The sequence below is a fragment of the Rutilus rutilus genome (genome assembly GCF_951802725.1).
Source record: "Rutilus rutilus genome assembly, chromosome: 3".
Lineage (NCBI taxonomy): Eukaryota > Metazoa > Chordata > Actinopteri > Cypriniformes > Leuciscidae > Rutilus > Rutilus rutilus.
The window spans coordinates 14,434,453-14,449,032 of record NC_140211.1 but is presented as its reverse complement, the minus strand read 5'-3'; the positions used below and the strand labels follow the sequence as shown (position 1 = coordinate 14,449,032).

The following is a 14,580-nucleotide window of genomic DNA, read 5'->3' as shown; positions in this document are numbered from 1 at the left end:
TTCAGTGTTTTTCATATTCCTATGTTCTCTTAAATCAATACTTGCAGTGTTGTGATCAGTCACATGACATGAAAAAAAAAAAAAATCAGTGTCACACCTGGCAATTTTGTAATAGTGTGTGACTGAGATTTAAAGCTCCGGGAAAGGGCAGAAATGTCAGTGAATTGCGCTATAAATTAATTATCTTTATCTATCTAATTATCTATGTACACTATCGTTCAAAAGTTTGGGGTCAGTATGATTTTTTTTTTTTTTTTACAGAAACTAATACTTTTATTCTGCATGAATGCATTAAATGGATGCCCCTGAAATCAAAATGTAAGTTTTTTAGCTTTTAGTATGAATATGTTAGCCTTAGGTTATTGAATAAGCTGATGTGTTCCAAAACAAAATGTCAAAATTCACATTTAGGAGATATAAGCATTCAAAACTTACAGTCCCTCACTTCTGCTAAAATGGATCACAGATTTTTATGACATCACTGCCGATTTCAGCTTCTCATCACATCTTCTGTCCAATCAAATGCTCTATAGAATGTAAAATGTCCCGCCCCTATGCTATAAATACCACTTGGCCAAAGCGACCATTGTCACTTCACTGAGCAATATGGGTTGGAGATATGTTTTTGGTTGCTCAAATGTTCGAGTTTTATTCCGTTTTCCAACTAAAAACGGTTAAGTTGGTTAAAAATGAAATGGCTAGAATTTATTCACACCTCTACTATTGAATCCAACGTATCATCAGCGCTCAGATTCGCTTCCATGGTGCTGTCAAGTACGAATTGCAGTCTGTGAGGTGAACTAAACACTATTGGCTCTTTGAAAAGGGGGAGGAGCCATTCAAAATATCCCGCCTTATTAGTTCTTTTAAACTGTACTAAACTTGTACTAATACTTCACAATATTACTCTTTTACTGTCTTTTTGATCAAATAATTGCTGCCTTGGTGAGCATAAAGATACTTCCTTCAAAAACAATAATAAAATCTTCCCGACCTTACCAAACGTTTCAACGTTAGTGTAACTTTCAGCTTCATACATTTAAAAAAACTCTCGAGATCGGTCACAAACTACAGTTCTCACATAAATGGTGCACGAATCCACCGGATGCACTAATCTTTTGGAAGGATATTATTTGAATTGAGATTCGCCCCAAAGCCTTTTTATATAACACAGAGTTATTGGTTTAATTCGGTAGGTAATGTGTCTCACAACTACTCTTTCATGTTTATGCTGTTCATGATGTCAGTTACAGATTAGAGAAATTCTTGCCTGCCATTCTTGAAATATTCTTTACGCCGTTAGCACTGTTTTTTTTGCATTAAGAGATTGGAACTCTAAGATGGACAACATATTCCTTGTAAATTTAAATATAAAGTCAGCATTAAATCGATTGTTAGATGTCAGATTGAAATGTGATATTTGTCACATTATGGCATTAAAACAAGGTTTGAACAGTTTTCATGTTGACATTCATAGAACGTGTTTAACCACAAACTTCTGTTTCTGTTTAATTCACAGTGAGGATGCAATGGAGTACTCGAAAGAGTTCGTCACCTCAGTCGTGTTGGGAAAAGATCTGGTCCCCAGGTAAATGAGTGTTGTATATATTTGTAAGTCTAAGCATACGAACGTTTATCTTATGCTTTTATGTTCATTCAGGATTGGCCTCTCTCAGCTTGAGGGCTTCCGTCGCCACCTACTTGAAGTCTTACAGAAGAGTGATAAACCAAAGGTGAACTGCTTTAACTTGCTGATTTTCTGAGTTAGAACATAGTCTCGATGTGCCGCCATCAGCATCGCTGAAATGAACCGTTTACTGACACTTTTTCATTGATTCCACTCCAGTCAACGTAATAAAATTCCAATGAAACAAAACTGAATAATACTATAAAGGAAAAAAAGACTCCCTTCTGGCTTCACCTTGATAAATGTTTTCCTTTCAATAATTTTTTTTCTCAGATTTTAATTTTATATATATATATATATATATATATGAAAAAAAAAATCTTTTTTTTTTTTGTTGAAATTATTTTATTATGTGAGAATGAAAGATATTGGCCCTCATTTATCATTCTTGCGTGGAAACGGGCGTATATATTGGCGTAAGATTATGCTTACACTCTTCTCACCGCCTGATTTATGAAGCTGTGCGTACCTCTGAAATCCAGGTGTACGCAATACCTGCCCTTGATAAATGCCGCGGCTGAAAACGATCGTCATTAGAATAACACGCCCCTATATATTCAAGTCTCCGCTCCCCCCACGCCCTCATTTTACGCCATGGACACACGGAAGACGGCAAAGAAGAGAAACTTCTTTGAGAAAGAGAAAGCGAAACCAGGGAAGTGGAAAGAAACAAAATTGATTTCTAGATTTTTATTATTAATGACACTTATTGTTATTTAGAAGAAGAATGTCGTTATTATTTGTATTATTATTATTATAATTATTATTATTTAAAAGAAGAAGAATGTCTTTATTTTGTCAGTCTGAATAATTTTTTTGGTCATTGAAAGCCTTTCATTACTAAACCCAGTCCGTGCACACCTGCCGGGCCTAACCCTGGCCTAACCATCGTTTCAAAGAATAGTACAACGGCGAGCGCGTCGAGTATAAACGCCTCGTCCGTTTGGGGAGCTGCGCGCGCAGTCTGCGGAGACTCGCGCTGTGGAGTCAGGCGAAAGTATAAACAAGGCTTGAAACGTCAGGTAAAGCGCACAGGCTCGCAACTGAAGGAATACATATGCCTACAATTCAAATGCTTTGGTAAAGTCACACAAATTAAACATTGAAGTCCATGTTGCACAAAAATAAACACTGAAGTTTATAATTACTATGTTTTTTTTTTTTTTACAGTGGGTCATAATATATCATATCTTTTAGTTTGTCAGTGCGTTTTGTAGTGTTAGGAATTGTTTTTCTGCGCATTCCCGCACTCAAAACGTGCATACACCACCTCCTGAGCTGGCGTAGGATTTGAGCGTGCCGTACGCCAACGTCCATATTGATAAATCTCAAAGTCACCGTGGTTTTGAGTGTACGCCAGGTGTACGCTGGAAATTTGGTGTACGCACTTTTGATAAATGAGGGCCAATGTGAAGTGACTTGAAACTAGCACATCTGTGCAGGAAATCATTTGCCTGTGACAGCGGTCAATTATGCAGTTTAGCGTCACTCTAAAATAATATTTGGCTGCAGAATGTAGACTGACCAATCAGAATCAAGCATTCTAGATAATCTATGCATGTGGGTGCTGGTGCTGTAGCATTTGTTATTATTTAATTGTGTCAGTAATTAAGTGCCCTCATTAAATCTGTCACGTTGTGCTTTCCCCATGTCCTTTTCCCTTTGGGCAAATAAAGTAAAAGCTAAATTGTAATGTTACTAATTATAACTGCAGCTGTGGGGGGTTTTATGCAATGCAAACTGATTTTTTTTTTCTTTTTTTTTTTCTATTCTAGTTCAGTTAGTGGGGCATTAAACTCTTATTCTCAAGGTTGTGGATTTGAGCCTCACATTTGGTGTTTACTTTCTGCAGTTTAAAAATCTACACTACTATTCAAAGGTTTAGGATTGATAAAATGTTTTTGAAAGAAGTCTCTTATGCTCACCAAGCCTGCATTTATTTGATAAAAAATACTGTAAAAACTAATATTGTGAAATATTATTACAATAAAAAAAAAACTGTTTTCTGTTTTAATATATTCTAAAATGTGATTTATTCCTGTGATCAAAGCATAATTTTTAGCATAATTTTACTCCCGTCTTCTGTGTCACATGATCCTTCTGAAATCATTCTAATAATTTTTCCAATTTATTTTTAGTTGCAAAGTTACTTATAGGGCCCTATTTTATTTAATCTAAGCACATGGTCTAAAGCGCAGGGCGCAAGTGCACTTAGGTCATGTCCGAATCCACTTTTGCTAGTTTAACAATGGGATAAATGGTCGGTGCTCCCGGCGCATGGTCTGAAAAGGTTGTCCCTATTCTCTTAATGAGTAATTGGTGTGTTTTGGGCGTAACGTGCTATAAACCAACTAGAGTCTCATCTCCATTCCCTTTAAAAGCCAGTTGCGCTCGCGCCATGACGGATCTGCTCGTGCGCGAGGTTAAAGAGCGCAAGCAGACCATCTACGACCATCTTCATTCCACCATATCTTTATGTACACAATAATAATCTTTTACATTGTAATCTTTTTATTTTTAATATTTGCCATGTTTGTGTGCTGCTGCTGTGTGTGTAATAAGCAGAATGTACACACGTTGTGGACCCGCCTATAGGCGCACATTACTAACGCGCTCTTAAATAACCAAAAAAAATATTGCGCCATTGACTTTAGACCAGGTTTCAGTTGGTCAGTGACGCAGTCTATTTCAGTTGCCTCAAAATAGCAACGCACCAACAATGCGCCTGAACACACCTCGTTTTCAGACCAGCACGCCCAGGGGCGCACAAATGGGCGCAAATGCATTTGATATTTAAACACCGTGGCGCAGGATGTGAAAATGATAACTGCGTCGGGCTGAAACTACTAAAAAACACTTGCGTCGTGCCTGCTGCTGCATTGCACCGGGTGTATGATAGGGCCCATAGTTAGTAGAATGTCTAAAGTGGACTATCGAAATAAAGTGGGGTAACTTTATTTTGAAAATTCATTTTAGACATTCTACTTACTGTAGGTAACTTTGCAACTACATGTCAAAGCCAGTCATTGGAGTATTAGTAGTCTGTATGCTTAAAATCTGCTAATATTTTATTTTGATGCTCCCCTAACAGATATTCTACTGAATGTAAGTAACTTTGCAAATACGTGTCAACTTTTTCTATTAACCCAAACCCTAACCCTAACAGTCTACTAATACTCTCATGAGAGTTGGTTGACATGTAGTTGCACATTAATGAGAGTTAGTTGACATGTATGTGCAAAGTTAGAGTAGTTATTATTAGAATACTTAATAGTAAGTAGAATGTCTAAAGTGGACTATCGAAATAAAGTGTAACCCTGCATTGACGTGCAGCTGAGATGATGAATGCAAGAATTAAAAGTATGCACACCTTCATTGTTAGATTAATGCTGCTTGCATCATGAATTGTCTCATTTCTCTCTTATTTTTTGACAGCCTCTGATTAGTTTTGGCATTAATGTGAAGTACCTCGGATTTCTGCAGCTCCAGCACAGTTGGCTTGTTAATAAGCATAATCACGCTGCCTACTTTGGTGGTTAGCTGCTCTCAGCAGGAACTGCTGATTTGAAATGATGTCTGCGTAGGCAGCTCACTAGATTTTGGAACAGAGCCTGTATGTTTCTCTCTTTCTGTTTCCATCAGTGGCGGATCATTGCTGGGGGAACAAAGTGCATCCCTAAATCAGAGCTGCCGCTGGATGACGAAGCCCCTGTTTCTCAGGGCGTGACCCCCTCTAACTCTCGCCTGTGGCTGCACCCCAGTGATCTGAGCATCGCCCTTTCAGCCTCCACGCCACTGTACCCACCAGGACGGGTCATTCATGTGGTGCACAACCACCCGCCCGAGATGTGGTGAGTGGAGGGGAAGTAAATTAAATAGATTAATGGATTAAGGCAATCTGACAGCATGTGCTCTTTAGACATTAATACGTTAACAAATGTAATTTATTCATGTGATGAAAAGCTGAATTTTCAGCATCCTTACTCTTCAGTGTCACATGATCCTTCAGAAATCAGTCTAATATGCTGATTTGCTGCTCAAGAAATGTTTCTGATTATTATCAATATTGAAAAAAGTGCTGCTTAATTTTGTGGAAACGGCTTCATTTTTTCATGATTCTTTAATGAATAGAAAGTTCGAAGGAACAGTATTTTTATTTGAAATATAAATATTATTACGGTCTTTAATTTCACCATTGATCAATTTAATCTGTCCTTGCTGAATAAAATTTGTTAAAAAACAAATTTAAATCTTTTGAATAGTAGACACAATCAAATGATCAATATTTCGTCAATTTGTAAAACTTATTTCTCTGGCAAATCTTTCAGCCACCTTGCAGTGTTTACAAAGTTGTTTTTTACAAAGACGTTTTATAAAAATGAAAACAGTTTATTCCTTTATTTGTCATCCGTTCTTTTACATTTTTCAATTCTATTTTGTGCCTCTATGAAGTTCGGGACCTTTTTATTTCAAGGAATGAATACCATGTCATTTTCAGTAATGAACTCTGAATGCGTCACATCCTGCATCTGTCTGAGTCAAAACTGTGCAAGAATCTGTACAGTATTTTTTAGTTTGAGATTTGTTTTACCATCTTTCTCTCTCCTTGTCTGTAGTTGTGGTCAGGAAGAGCCCACTTACTCCGCTCTGTGGGGGGATAACAAGGCCTTTGATGAGGTCATCATTTCTCCAGCCATGCTGAATGAACACTTGCCCCATGTGGTGATGGATGGCCTCAACAAGGTGTGTGTTTGTGTATGTGAGCATTTGTGTGCACGCTTTTTGTCTAAAATGCAAAGTCAGTGATTGGGTTGCGGATGAAATGCCATTCTGGGCAAATCTGAGTAAAGGCCGGTTCACAACAAGGAGGATAACTTTGACAATAATGATAAAGATATAGTTCTAAAAATCATTCTAAGTACTAAAGAACTGTACACAACTGTAACGATAATTGCAGACGATGTAACTGCAGCGCACGCTTCGAATAAACAGAATGAATAGTCCACTAGTGTGGACACTAATATGGTTATTGATATAGTTATTGTTATAGTTATCGTCCTTGGTGTGAACGGGCCTTATCACCGGATCCAGCATCTTTACATATATTAATGCAATAATAATATTAAGAACAACCTTAAATGTCCCACTAGGGCTGGACAATATTTTACATTTTTGTAATATGTATGCAATGATTTCGCTGGTGATATAAAAATACACAATCATAAATATTGTGTATTGTGTACTTTTTAATTGGCCATTCATTTTCCATAAAACTTATAAGACTAGCTCCACAATCCTTCCTTGTCTTACACTTTTGATCATAAGAGCATTAAGACCAGGATAGTTTAATAATGCTTACAACAAAAATGGAGTTTGATTGTTGAATTAGACTGTCCATTTGTCATTTGATTCAAAACTTATAAAATTTTAATTACATCACTCAAAACTCTCTGAAAGGTTTATTATTTATAAAATATAATTAAAATCGTTATTTATAAGCATTTTCAAATGTCATTCAATTATGTGATTGGAGTAATGATGCTGAATTGACTTTTGATCAATTTAATGCATCCTTTCTGAATAAATGTATTACTTTCTTTCCAAAAAAAGAAAAAGAAATCTTTCTGACCCCAAACTTTTGAACTGTAGTCTATATTGCCCAGCCCTAACATAATGCATAGCATACAGTAAGTACCAAAGGATTCTGGTGTGCCCAGATCTGCCAAGGTTATCATTAAGGCTTTTGGGTTTGTGACTGCTGGCTTAAGAATCAATTGCTTATAATGCTTTTGTAATGCTTCAGTGGACTCCAGGTATATGTGTTGCAGGTCTGTTGCAACATCTTCGCCATAATGTGTCTTTTGTCTGTTTTTTCTGTACTTAAAGGTCTGTATTTGTATTTGTCCCCTGAAACTGCCGTCATCGGAATTACATGTACATAAAAGCATTTCTGGCATGGCTGATTCTTCTTCTTTTTGGTGCTTTCTAAGGCAGTTAGGTCCCTAACCCTAAGTATTAAACTTTGGGTGCGTAACTGCTACAATGGAATGAAACCTCAAATCACTACATCAAGTCTACACTCTTAAAAATAAAGATTCTTTATTGCTATCAATGGTTCCATGAAAAAGAGCCTTAATTATCCATGGAATCTTTCCAAAAGGTTCTTTGTATTGGAAAATGGTTCTTCAGATTATTAAGTTCTACACGCTAAGGGTACGTCTACACGACAACGATATGCTTAAAACGGATATGTTTTTCCTATGAGTTTTCCACGTACAGATGACACCATTGTCAAAACGATCCCCATTCGGATCCTAAAAACGCTGTATTCTGCTGACAGGCACGGTGATGAAGCACTACAGATTGAACATGTAATATGCATGTGCATGGCATCATCATTTTCAGAGATTTGCATTTTTGTTGTTTACACCGAGACCATTTTCAAAAACTTGTACTTTGACACCCGTTTTCAAAAGTTTGCGTTTTCAGGCACCCAAAATGCCGTTGTCGTGTAAATGAACGGCCAAAACGCATAAAAAGTTTTGCGTTTTTAGTTTAAAAATGGTGTTGTGTAAACAGCCCCTAAAAAGAAAGTGGTTCTTTTAAGAACTGTTACATGAATGGTTCTTTGGGGAACTCAAAATGGTTCTTTAATGGCATCGCTGCTCAAAAGAATCAGCCTTTTTGAACCTTTAAGAGTGTAGTAGCTCTTCAACTGGGCTTTCATACTGTCTTGTTTTGTCTTGTTTCTTCTGAATGTTTGTTAATTTGTTCATACTGAATGTCTGTTGTATGGTAATGTGTTGGTTTGTTTTCACAGGTGCTGGAAACCCCATATTTAATTTCAGAACTGATTACTGCACAGGTTGGAAGCCAGAGGACTAGAATCCAATCACATGTGTCTGTCACTAACTCACTCCCAGATCCCTCTCTTATGCCTCTTCATTCAGATGAATGTTTTATTGTTACAGAAACATGCTCTCTTTCTCAAGCTCCCAGTGAAACAGTTTCTGTCCAACCACGAGGTTCAGACGCTCACAGGAACGGTTTATCACTCGATAATACCGTCAGTCTTTTAACGGCAACTTCCAGCAATCGTCCAGAGACGTCAAGCACTCAAAATACAGGAACTCTCACTCCAGTCCCATCACCTACAATGTCTGTTACTGTAGATACATCTTCCATTAGGTCAGATACAAAGCCAGGAGACATTTCCTTTGACCTTCCACAATCATTAACATCTCAGTCTGGATCTCCAACGGTTGCATGTGATCCCAAAAACATTGCCCCGTTGAACATTTCATTGACCTCTATGAAGTTGGACTTGCCAACGTTAGAAATAACCTCATGTGTCCATGACTCAACCATCCCCTTTAATGGCTCTTTATCTTCCAAAATGTCAAATACCTCCTCTGATGTGTCTGTTGATGAGTCCCGCTCTCAATTCCATAAGATAACTTCCACAAGTAGCACTCTATTCTCAAACACATCAGATTGTCCTTCTTCACCAGAGTTCCTGTTAAAAACCAGTGTAAATCCAGTCTTATCAGAGATCCCCTCAACCGGTCTAATGGGTGAAGGCACAAAACCCTCAATCTATGATAACACACCTTTAACTTCTCCCCAGGATAGACTGAGTTCCTCGACCACTTCTAGTGCCACATTTTATGTCTCAAGCCTCTGATATACACTACCGTTTAAAAGTTTGGGGTCATTAAGATTTATTTTGAAAGAAAAGAATATTTTTATTCAGCATGGACGCGTTAAATTGATCAAAAGTGATAGTAAAGACATTTATAAAAAATATATACATTTCAAATGAATGCCGCCCTTTTGAGCTTTCTATTCATCAAAGAATACTGAAAAACAAATGTATCACAGTTTTCACAAAAATATCAAGCAGTACACCTGTTTTCAACGTTGATAATAAGAAATGTTTCTTGAATCAGCATATTAGAATGATTTCTGAATAAGACTGGAGTAATGATGCTGAAAATAAAAATATATATTCAAATAAAAAAACTGTTATTTTAAATGTAATCATATTTCATGTTTTACTGTGTTTTTGATTAAATAAATGCTTCCATGGTGAGCATAAGAGACTTCTTTCAAAAAACATTAAAAAAAAAATCTTATACACCCCAATTTTTTTTAATTAATAGTAGTATAAAATGTACAGCCAAATGCATGTGCCTTCTTCCTTTGCAGCTAATAATCTACGTTCCTCGCTTCCAGAAATATCCCTCAGCTCCAGCTTTGGGCATCTGTGGTGTCATTCTCTTTCTTTCTGCAGGTTCCTGGTCTCTGTCACTTGTTCTTAACTTCCTGTTTTGATGTCTGGTTTAAGCTTTAGCAGTTTGCAGCAGGATTTCCATTGCAGCTTCTGTCCCTCTGCATGTGCCTTGAGTTTGTCACCTGGGTGGTTTGGAAAAGAACCGTTCTGTGTCTTTTGTGCTTTGTGCTTTACTCTTGGAGTTGGATTTAGCCCGGTTCTTGTGGTGGGCATCAGTGTTTATTTACCCTGCCTCAGAGGGTACATTTAAAATGTGTGACCTGGTTCAAATCTCCTTTTGTGTTGCGTTGAAGAACGTGGAATGACTTTTTTTTTTACACTAACATTGGACTAGAAACCATGTTTACTCACCAAATCGGTGCCAAAATGACCTAACATGCAGTTCATTGTTCATTCAAGATGCTTTATATGTACTCTTAGAGGAAAATTAACACTTACATTTATCTCTAACAGCCTGTACTTGGTTTTATAGGGCTCATATTGACTGAAGTTTATATAATTGCTCTTATTTGAAGTAAATGGTTTTGTGTCCTGTATAATTACTTTATTGTCGTTTGTGGTATATGCATGTTACTTGTACATCATTGTTTGTTTCACACCATTTCGTCCATTGCATCCATTTACTGATATATTTGTGATTATTTTCTCTAACTTTATCCATACTCATATGTTTATGCACATATTAATAAAGAAAACAGCATCATCACCTTGTGGTTGTTTAATTGGAGTTTTTACCTTGATTTTTCCACTAAACTTTGTCCTTGCTGACTTGAAACTATGAAATATTTGTATGTAAAGTGACTAAATTTTGGGTAAAATATGATATTTTGTGCTATTCTTTCAATAGCTCAATTTCACTTTCACAACAAAAATAAATAAAAAGTGAAAAAACTTACTAGAAGCGCTTACAAGAAGATCTACAGCATGGAATCTTCCTAGTATGTGTACAAATCATTTTCCTTAAGACAATTATGCTTAATCTGCATGTTGACATTGCAACTATTAAATGTGTAAAATGTCACTTTTCCTTATAAAAATGTATTCAGGTGCATTCATTTTGCACCACTAATGATGTATTTGTTGCACACTTGTATATAAATAACGCTTTTCACAATGTCAAGTAGGCTGTGAGACCTGCTTGTTTTTGTCTTTTCATAAATTCATGTACATTTTATTCTTATTCGTGTTTTTTTATCACTCTTGCGTTCTCTTTCTCTGTCCCTCTGTGTCATGTAGGTGTTGGAAAACTATAATAAAGGGAAGACAGCTTTACTGTCTGCTGCTAAGATAATGGTTAGTCCTACAGAAGTGGACCTGAATCCAGAAACGATCTTCCTCGATGCCTCTAATTCACCACATCCCACGCCTGCCACGCATCACCGCAGAAACAGTAGTGTCCGGTGAGTTCTGCCAGGGCCAGTCACTGTTTGAAACAAGCTGACTGACCAATCAGTCCATGCCAATGAATGATAAATGATGTTGATTTTCTTGAGGTGTTTTTAAGCATTTCTTATCATTTGATTTTAACACTATCGCCTGTCCTCCTCACTCATGCTGACTGCAGAGGTACTGTGTATGGTAGTATACAGTTCCCCCCTCGTCCTCTCTGGTTCAGTAGAACAGCACAGCCTAGGCGTTAGTCACCTTAGTGTTGCCTAACCATAATCCTCTTCCCCTCTTTCTGATTTTCCCCCCTTTTTCCCTGTTCTCTCCTAAATTTTTTTTATTTTATTTCTACTATTCTTATTATTTGTTTGTACACTTTACAACACATTTTATATTATTTGTCATCTTTTTATATATATATATATATATATATTGTTTATTGATGTATTGATTAATTGAATATTAATAAATGTAAAACATTATGTAATGTTTACATATAAAATGATATATACCTTTTTATTATGTTATATAATTTTTGATATGTTGAATTTTTTTTACATTATTATTTTTTGTCTTACATCACACTTGTTATTTCCCCCCATTTATGGCATCTTTTAAATATTATATTCACTTATGGATTTTTTCTTCATCAAACTTTTTTTTTTTTTTTTTTATTCCCTTATTTTATTTGTCATCAACAACTCTTCCATGCCGGCCGTTTATTTTCTCCACATGCTACTCTACTCCTGTGCCCACTTCCTGTCCTGCTGTAGTTCCTGTGCCCGCTCTGAGATCTCACTGGATGGCTTCTCGGAGTGTCCGCCTCCTCCTGTTCCTGTGGTGCTCACCGGAGCCCGTGAGCGATTGGCCGTGGAGCTGCGGGAGCGAAAAGCTCCCCTGGCCATCATGGAAAGTCTTTCTGACGCTGAATCTGTCTACAGCTTGGACTCCCGGCGATCATCTGCCGCCCTGAGGGGCTCACCCTGTCTGGGGGGTCTACCTTTCCCTTTGGATGCTCCCATCCCAGAAGAGAATCCTTCGCTGTGCTCCCGCACAGAGCTGCTGGCCGCAGACGGCTTGAGCCAGGGCACAGTGGACCTTGAGCTGGGGGAAACCGGCCCTTACTGCCCTACTCCTCCGGAACTAGAAGTAACCTCCAACGACGCCCATCATCTCCCTGTCAACACCCGCAACGGCAGGCACTTCTCTTCACACTTGCTTGGACAAACTACTGTAGATCAAGCGACCAGTCAGGGCAAGAACTTCCGGCGGTCTTCAGAAACACCTGTGGCTTGCCAGCCATCAGCTGTTCGTAACAGTCAAGAATCCTGCCCTGTAGCACCCCAGTCTGGTTCTATGCCAGAAAAGCTCAGCGAAACGCCCAAGGATAGAGAGTTTGAAGGGGGAGAAGTCAACGTTGAGCTTGAGAGTGGCCGGTCCCAGACTCTTCCATCGGTTTCGCCACTGTCCAATGGCACTCCCAGTCAGGCTGTCCTGGAGTTCGCCCAATACCTGGACTCTCTGTTTAGGCTCGACGGCAGCAGCTCTCCACCTCTCGAGCTGTCCGATGCAGAGTCCGAGTCTGGAAGGGGATCTTACAGTCAGGCGGAAGGACACCAATCGGATCAGTGTGTGCAAAACGCAGACAGTGACAGGCAGCTACTGGCCAGAGCAACTCTAGAGCCCAACTTGGTTCCCAAGCCCCCTCGCACCTTTGCTGGCTCGGCCGACCCTTCCTCCGGCATCTCCCTTTCTCCGTCCTTTCCACTCTCGTCCTCCGGAGAACTCAATGATTTCTCTCCTGCTGATGGAGCGCTACCCACCAACCATATGTCGATGCTACGAACTTCTGTTGCTTGCCCCAACCCCAAGGAAACTGCATTGTCATCAATGGTGTAGTGGTCCACTGTCAAACCTCAACATATTCTGTTTATTTATTTTACCCTGCAGTTACCCTACGGTTTTCTTTCCCAACACTCAGTGGGTCCACTTTCTTTGCTCTTTCTGAACCGATTGTAGAAACGTGCATGCGTAGCAACGCGGCCAGTCCGAGACTTCCAGACTTATGGACCGTTAAGGATTCATCAAGAACAGAAGACCTCATTTTGTACTATTGTAAGACATGTATTTGCTGAATGCATTGTGTCTTGTGCATCACCATTATGAAGTGTCCTAATTTCTGCCTGCAACACATTAGGTGCTGAGAGGCTCCTTTGAACACGAAAGATGTTGCTAGCATATAAAGAAGCTTGCACAATGACCATACGTTCACATTGAAACTAATGTTACGGTAATGTTTACATTGACGCCACAGAACACCAAGCTATCACAATGGTTGGCAGTTCCATATAAGGGAAAAGCTGGGATAGGCGAAAAGGCAAGACTGAGTTTCGGGGAGGGGAGCACACAACAAGCTGTGGGGTATATTTCCTCAGGACTTTCAAGAATGAAGAATGGGACAAAGATGTCTCAGGCAAAGGATAATACATTTTTTTGGATTGTACTTTTTCATTTTTTAATTGAAGATTGTGTGGAATATCCTGCTGAGTATGTGTAATTGGTGGCACTGACGATTGATGGACATCTATGAGTTCTTAATGTGCATGAGAAAATACTGTATGCTCGTGTAAAACGTTTAATTTTGCTAACTTTTGTCATCTCTTATTTACATAAATCCACTTGAATTTACGCATGCAAGTTTTATATCATTTTTTTTCACCCGATTGCCAAAAAGCCAACTTCATACAAGTCAAAAGTTTGAACTGTGTGATATTAATATATAATGATAATTACTATTATTATTTATTTTTACAAACCACTGCCCATAAATGCAAATGACATCAGGAAGAGCTGAATGGTACAGGACATGCACCAGTCACAAAATGCGCCCTTTAAATGGTTTGCCTGAAACTGCGATGCAGTACATGTCCTTCGAGAAAAGTTTCATTCGGTATGGGTATGGAGTGCAATCAGTAGCAAAATAAGCATAGAGAGATTTCTTCTCATCTGCTTTTTTTAAAAATCATTTCTACTGTTGTTGCTATATTATAATAGAAATTGGTTTATCTCAACGGCAAAATATTTTAATAACTTAGACTTGCTTTTTATATATCGTTTTAGGATAAAGTGTTTGAGTTTTTGGGTGGTTGTGTGAAAAAGTACAGCGGTTTGTAACAACAGTTTCGCAAGTCACAAATGTGTCAAGTGACAAGTA

At 38.2% G+C, this 14,580-nt stretch overlaps 1 protein-coding gene across 2 annotated transcripts in view; it reads left to right on the top strand.

Annotated features, from left to right (window-relative positions):
- dagla (diacylglycerol lipase, alpha) overlaps positions 1 to 14,053 on the top strand; it is a 45,523-nt gene extending 31,470 nt beyond the window's left edge. Inside the window, exons 15-20 of one of the 2 annotated variants that reach the window (XM_084405177.1) lie at positions 1,520 to 1,588; positions 1,661 to 1,733; positions 5,330 to 5,538; positions 6,304 to 6,430; positions 11,217 to 11,380; positions 12,140 to 14,053. In XM_084405177.1, coding sequence (XP_084261303.1) covers positions 1,520 to 1,588; positions 1,661 to 1,733; positions 5,330 to 5,538; positions 6,304 to 6,430; positions 11,217 to 11,380; positions 12,140 to 13,265 — 1,768 coding nt within the window. In that variant the 3' untranslated portion in view covers positions 13,266 to 14,053. Of the gene's footprint in view, positions 1 to 1,519; positions 1,589 to 1,660; positions 1,734 to 5,329; positions 5,539 to 6,303; positions 6,431 to 8,507; positions 10,680 to 11,216; positions 11,381 to 12,139 lie in introns of those variants that run through there. The other variant, XM_084405178.1, reaches the window with a different exon arrangement.
- The last annotated feature ends 527 nt before the right edge of the window (positions 14,054 to 14,580 follow it).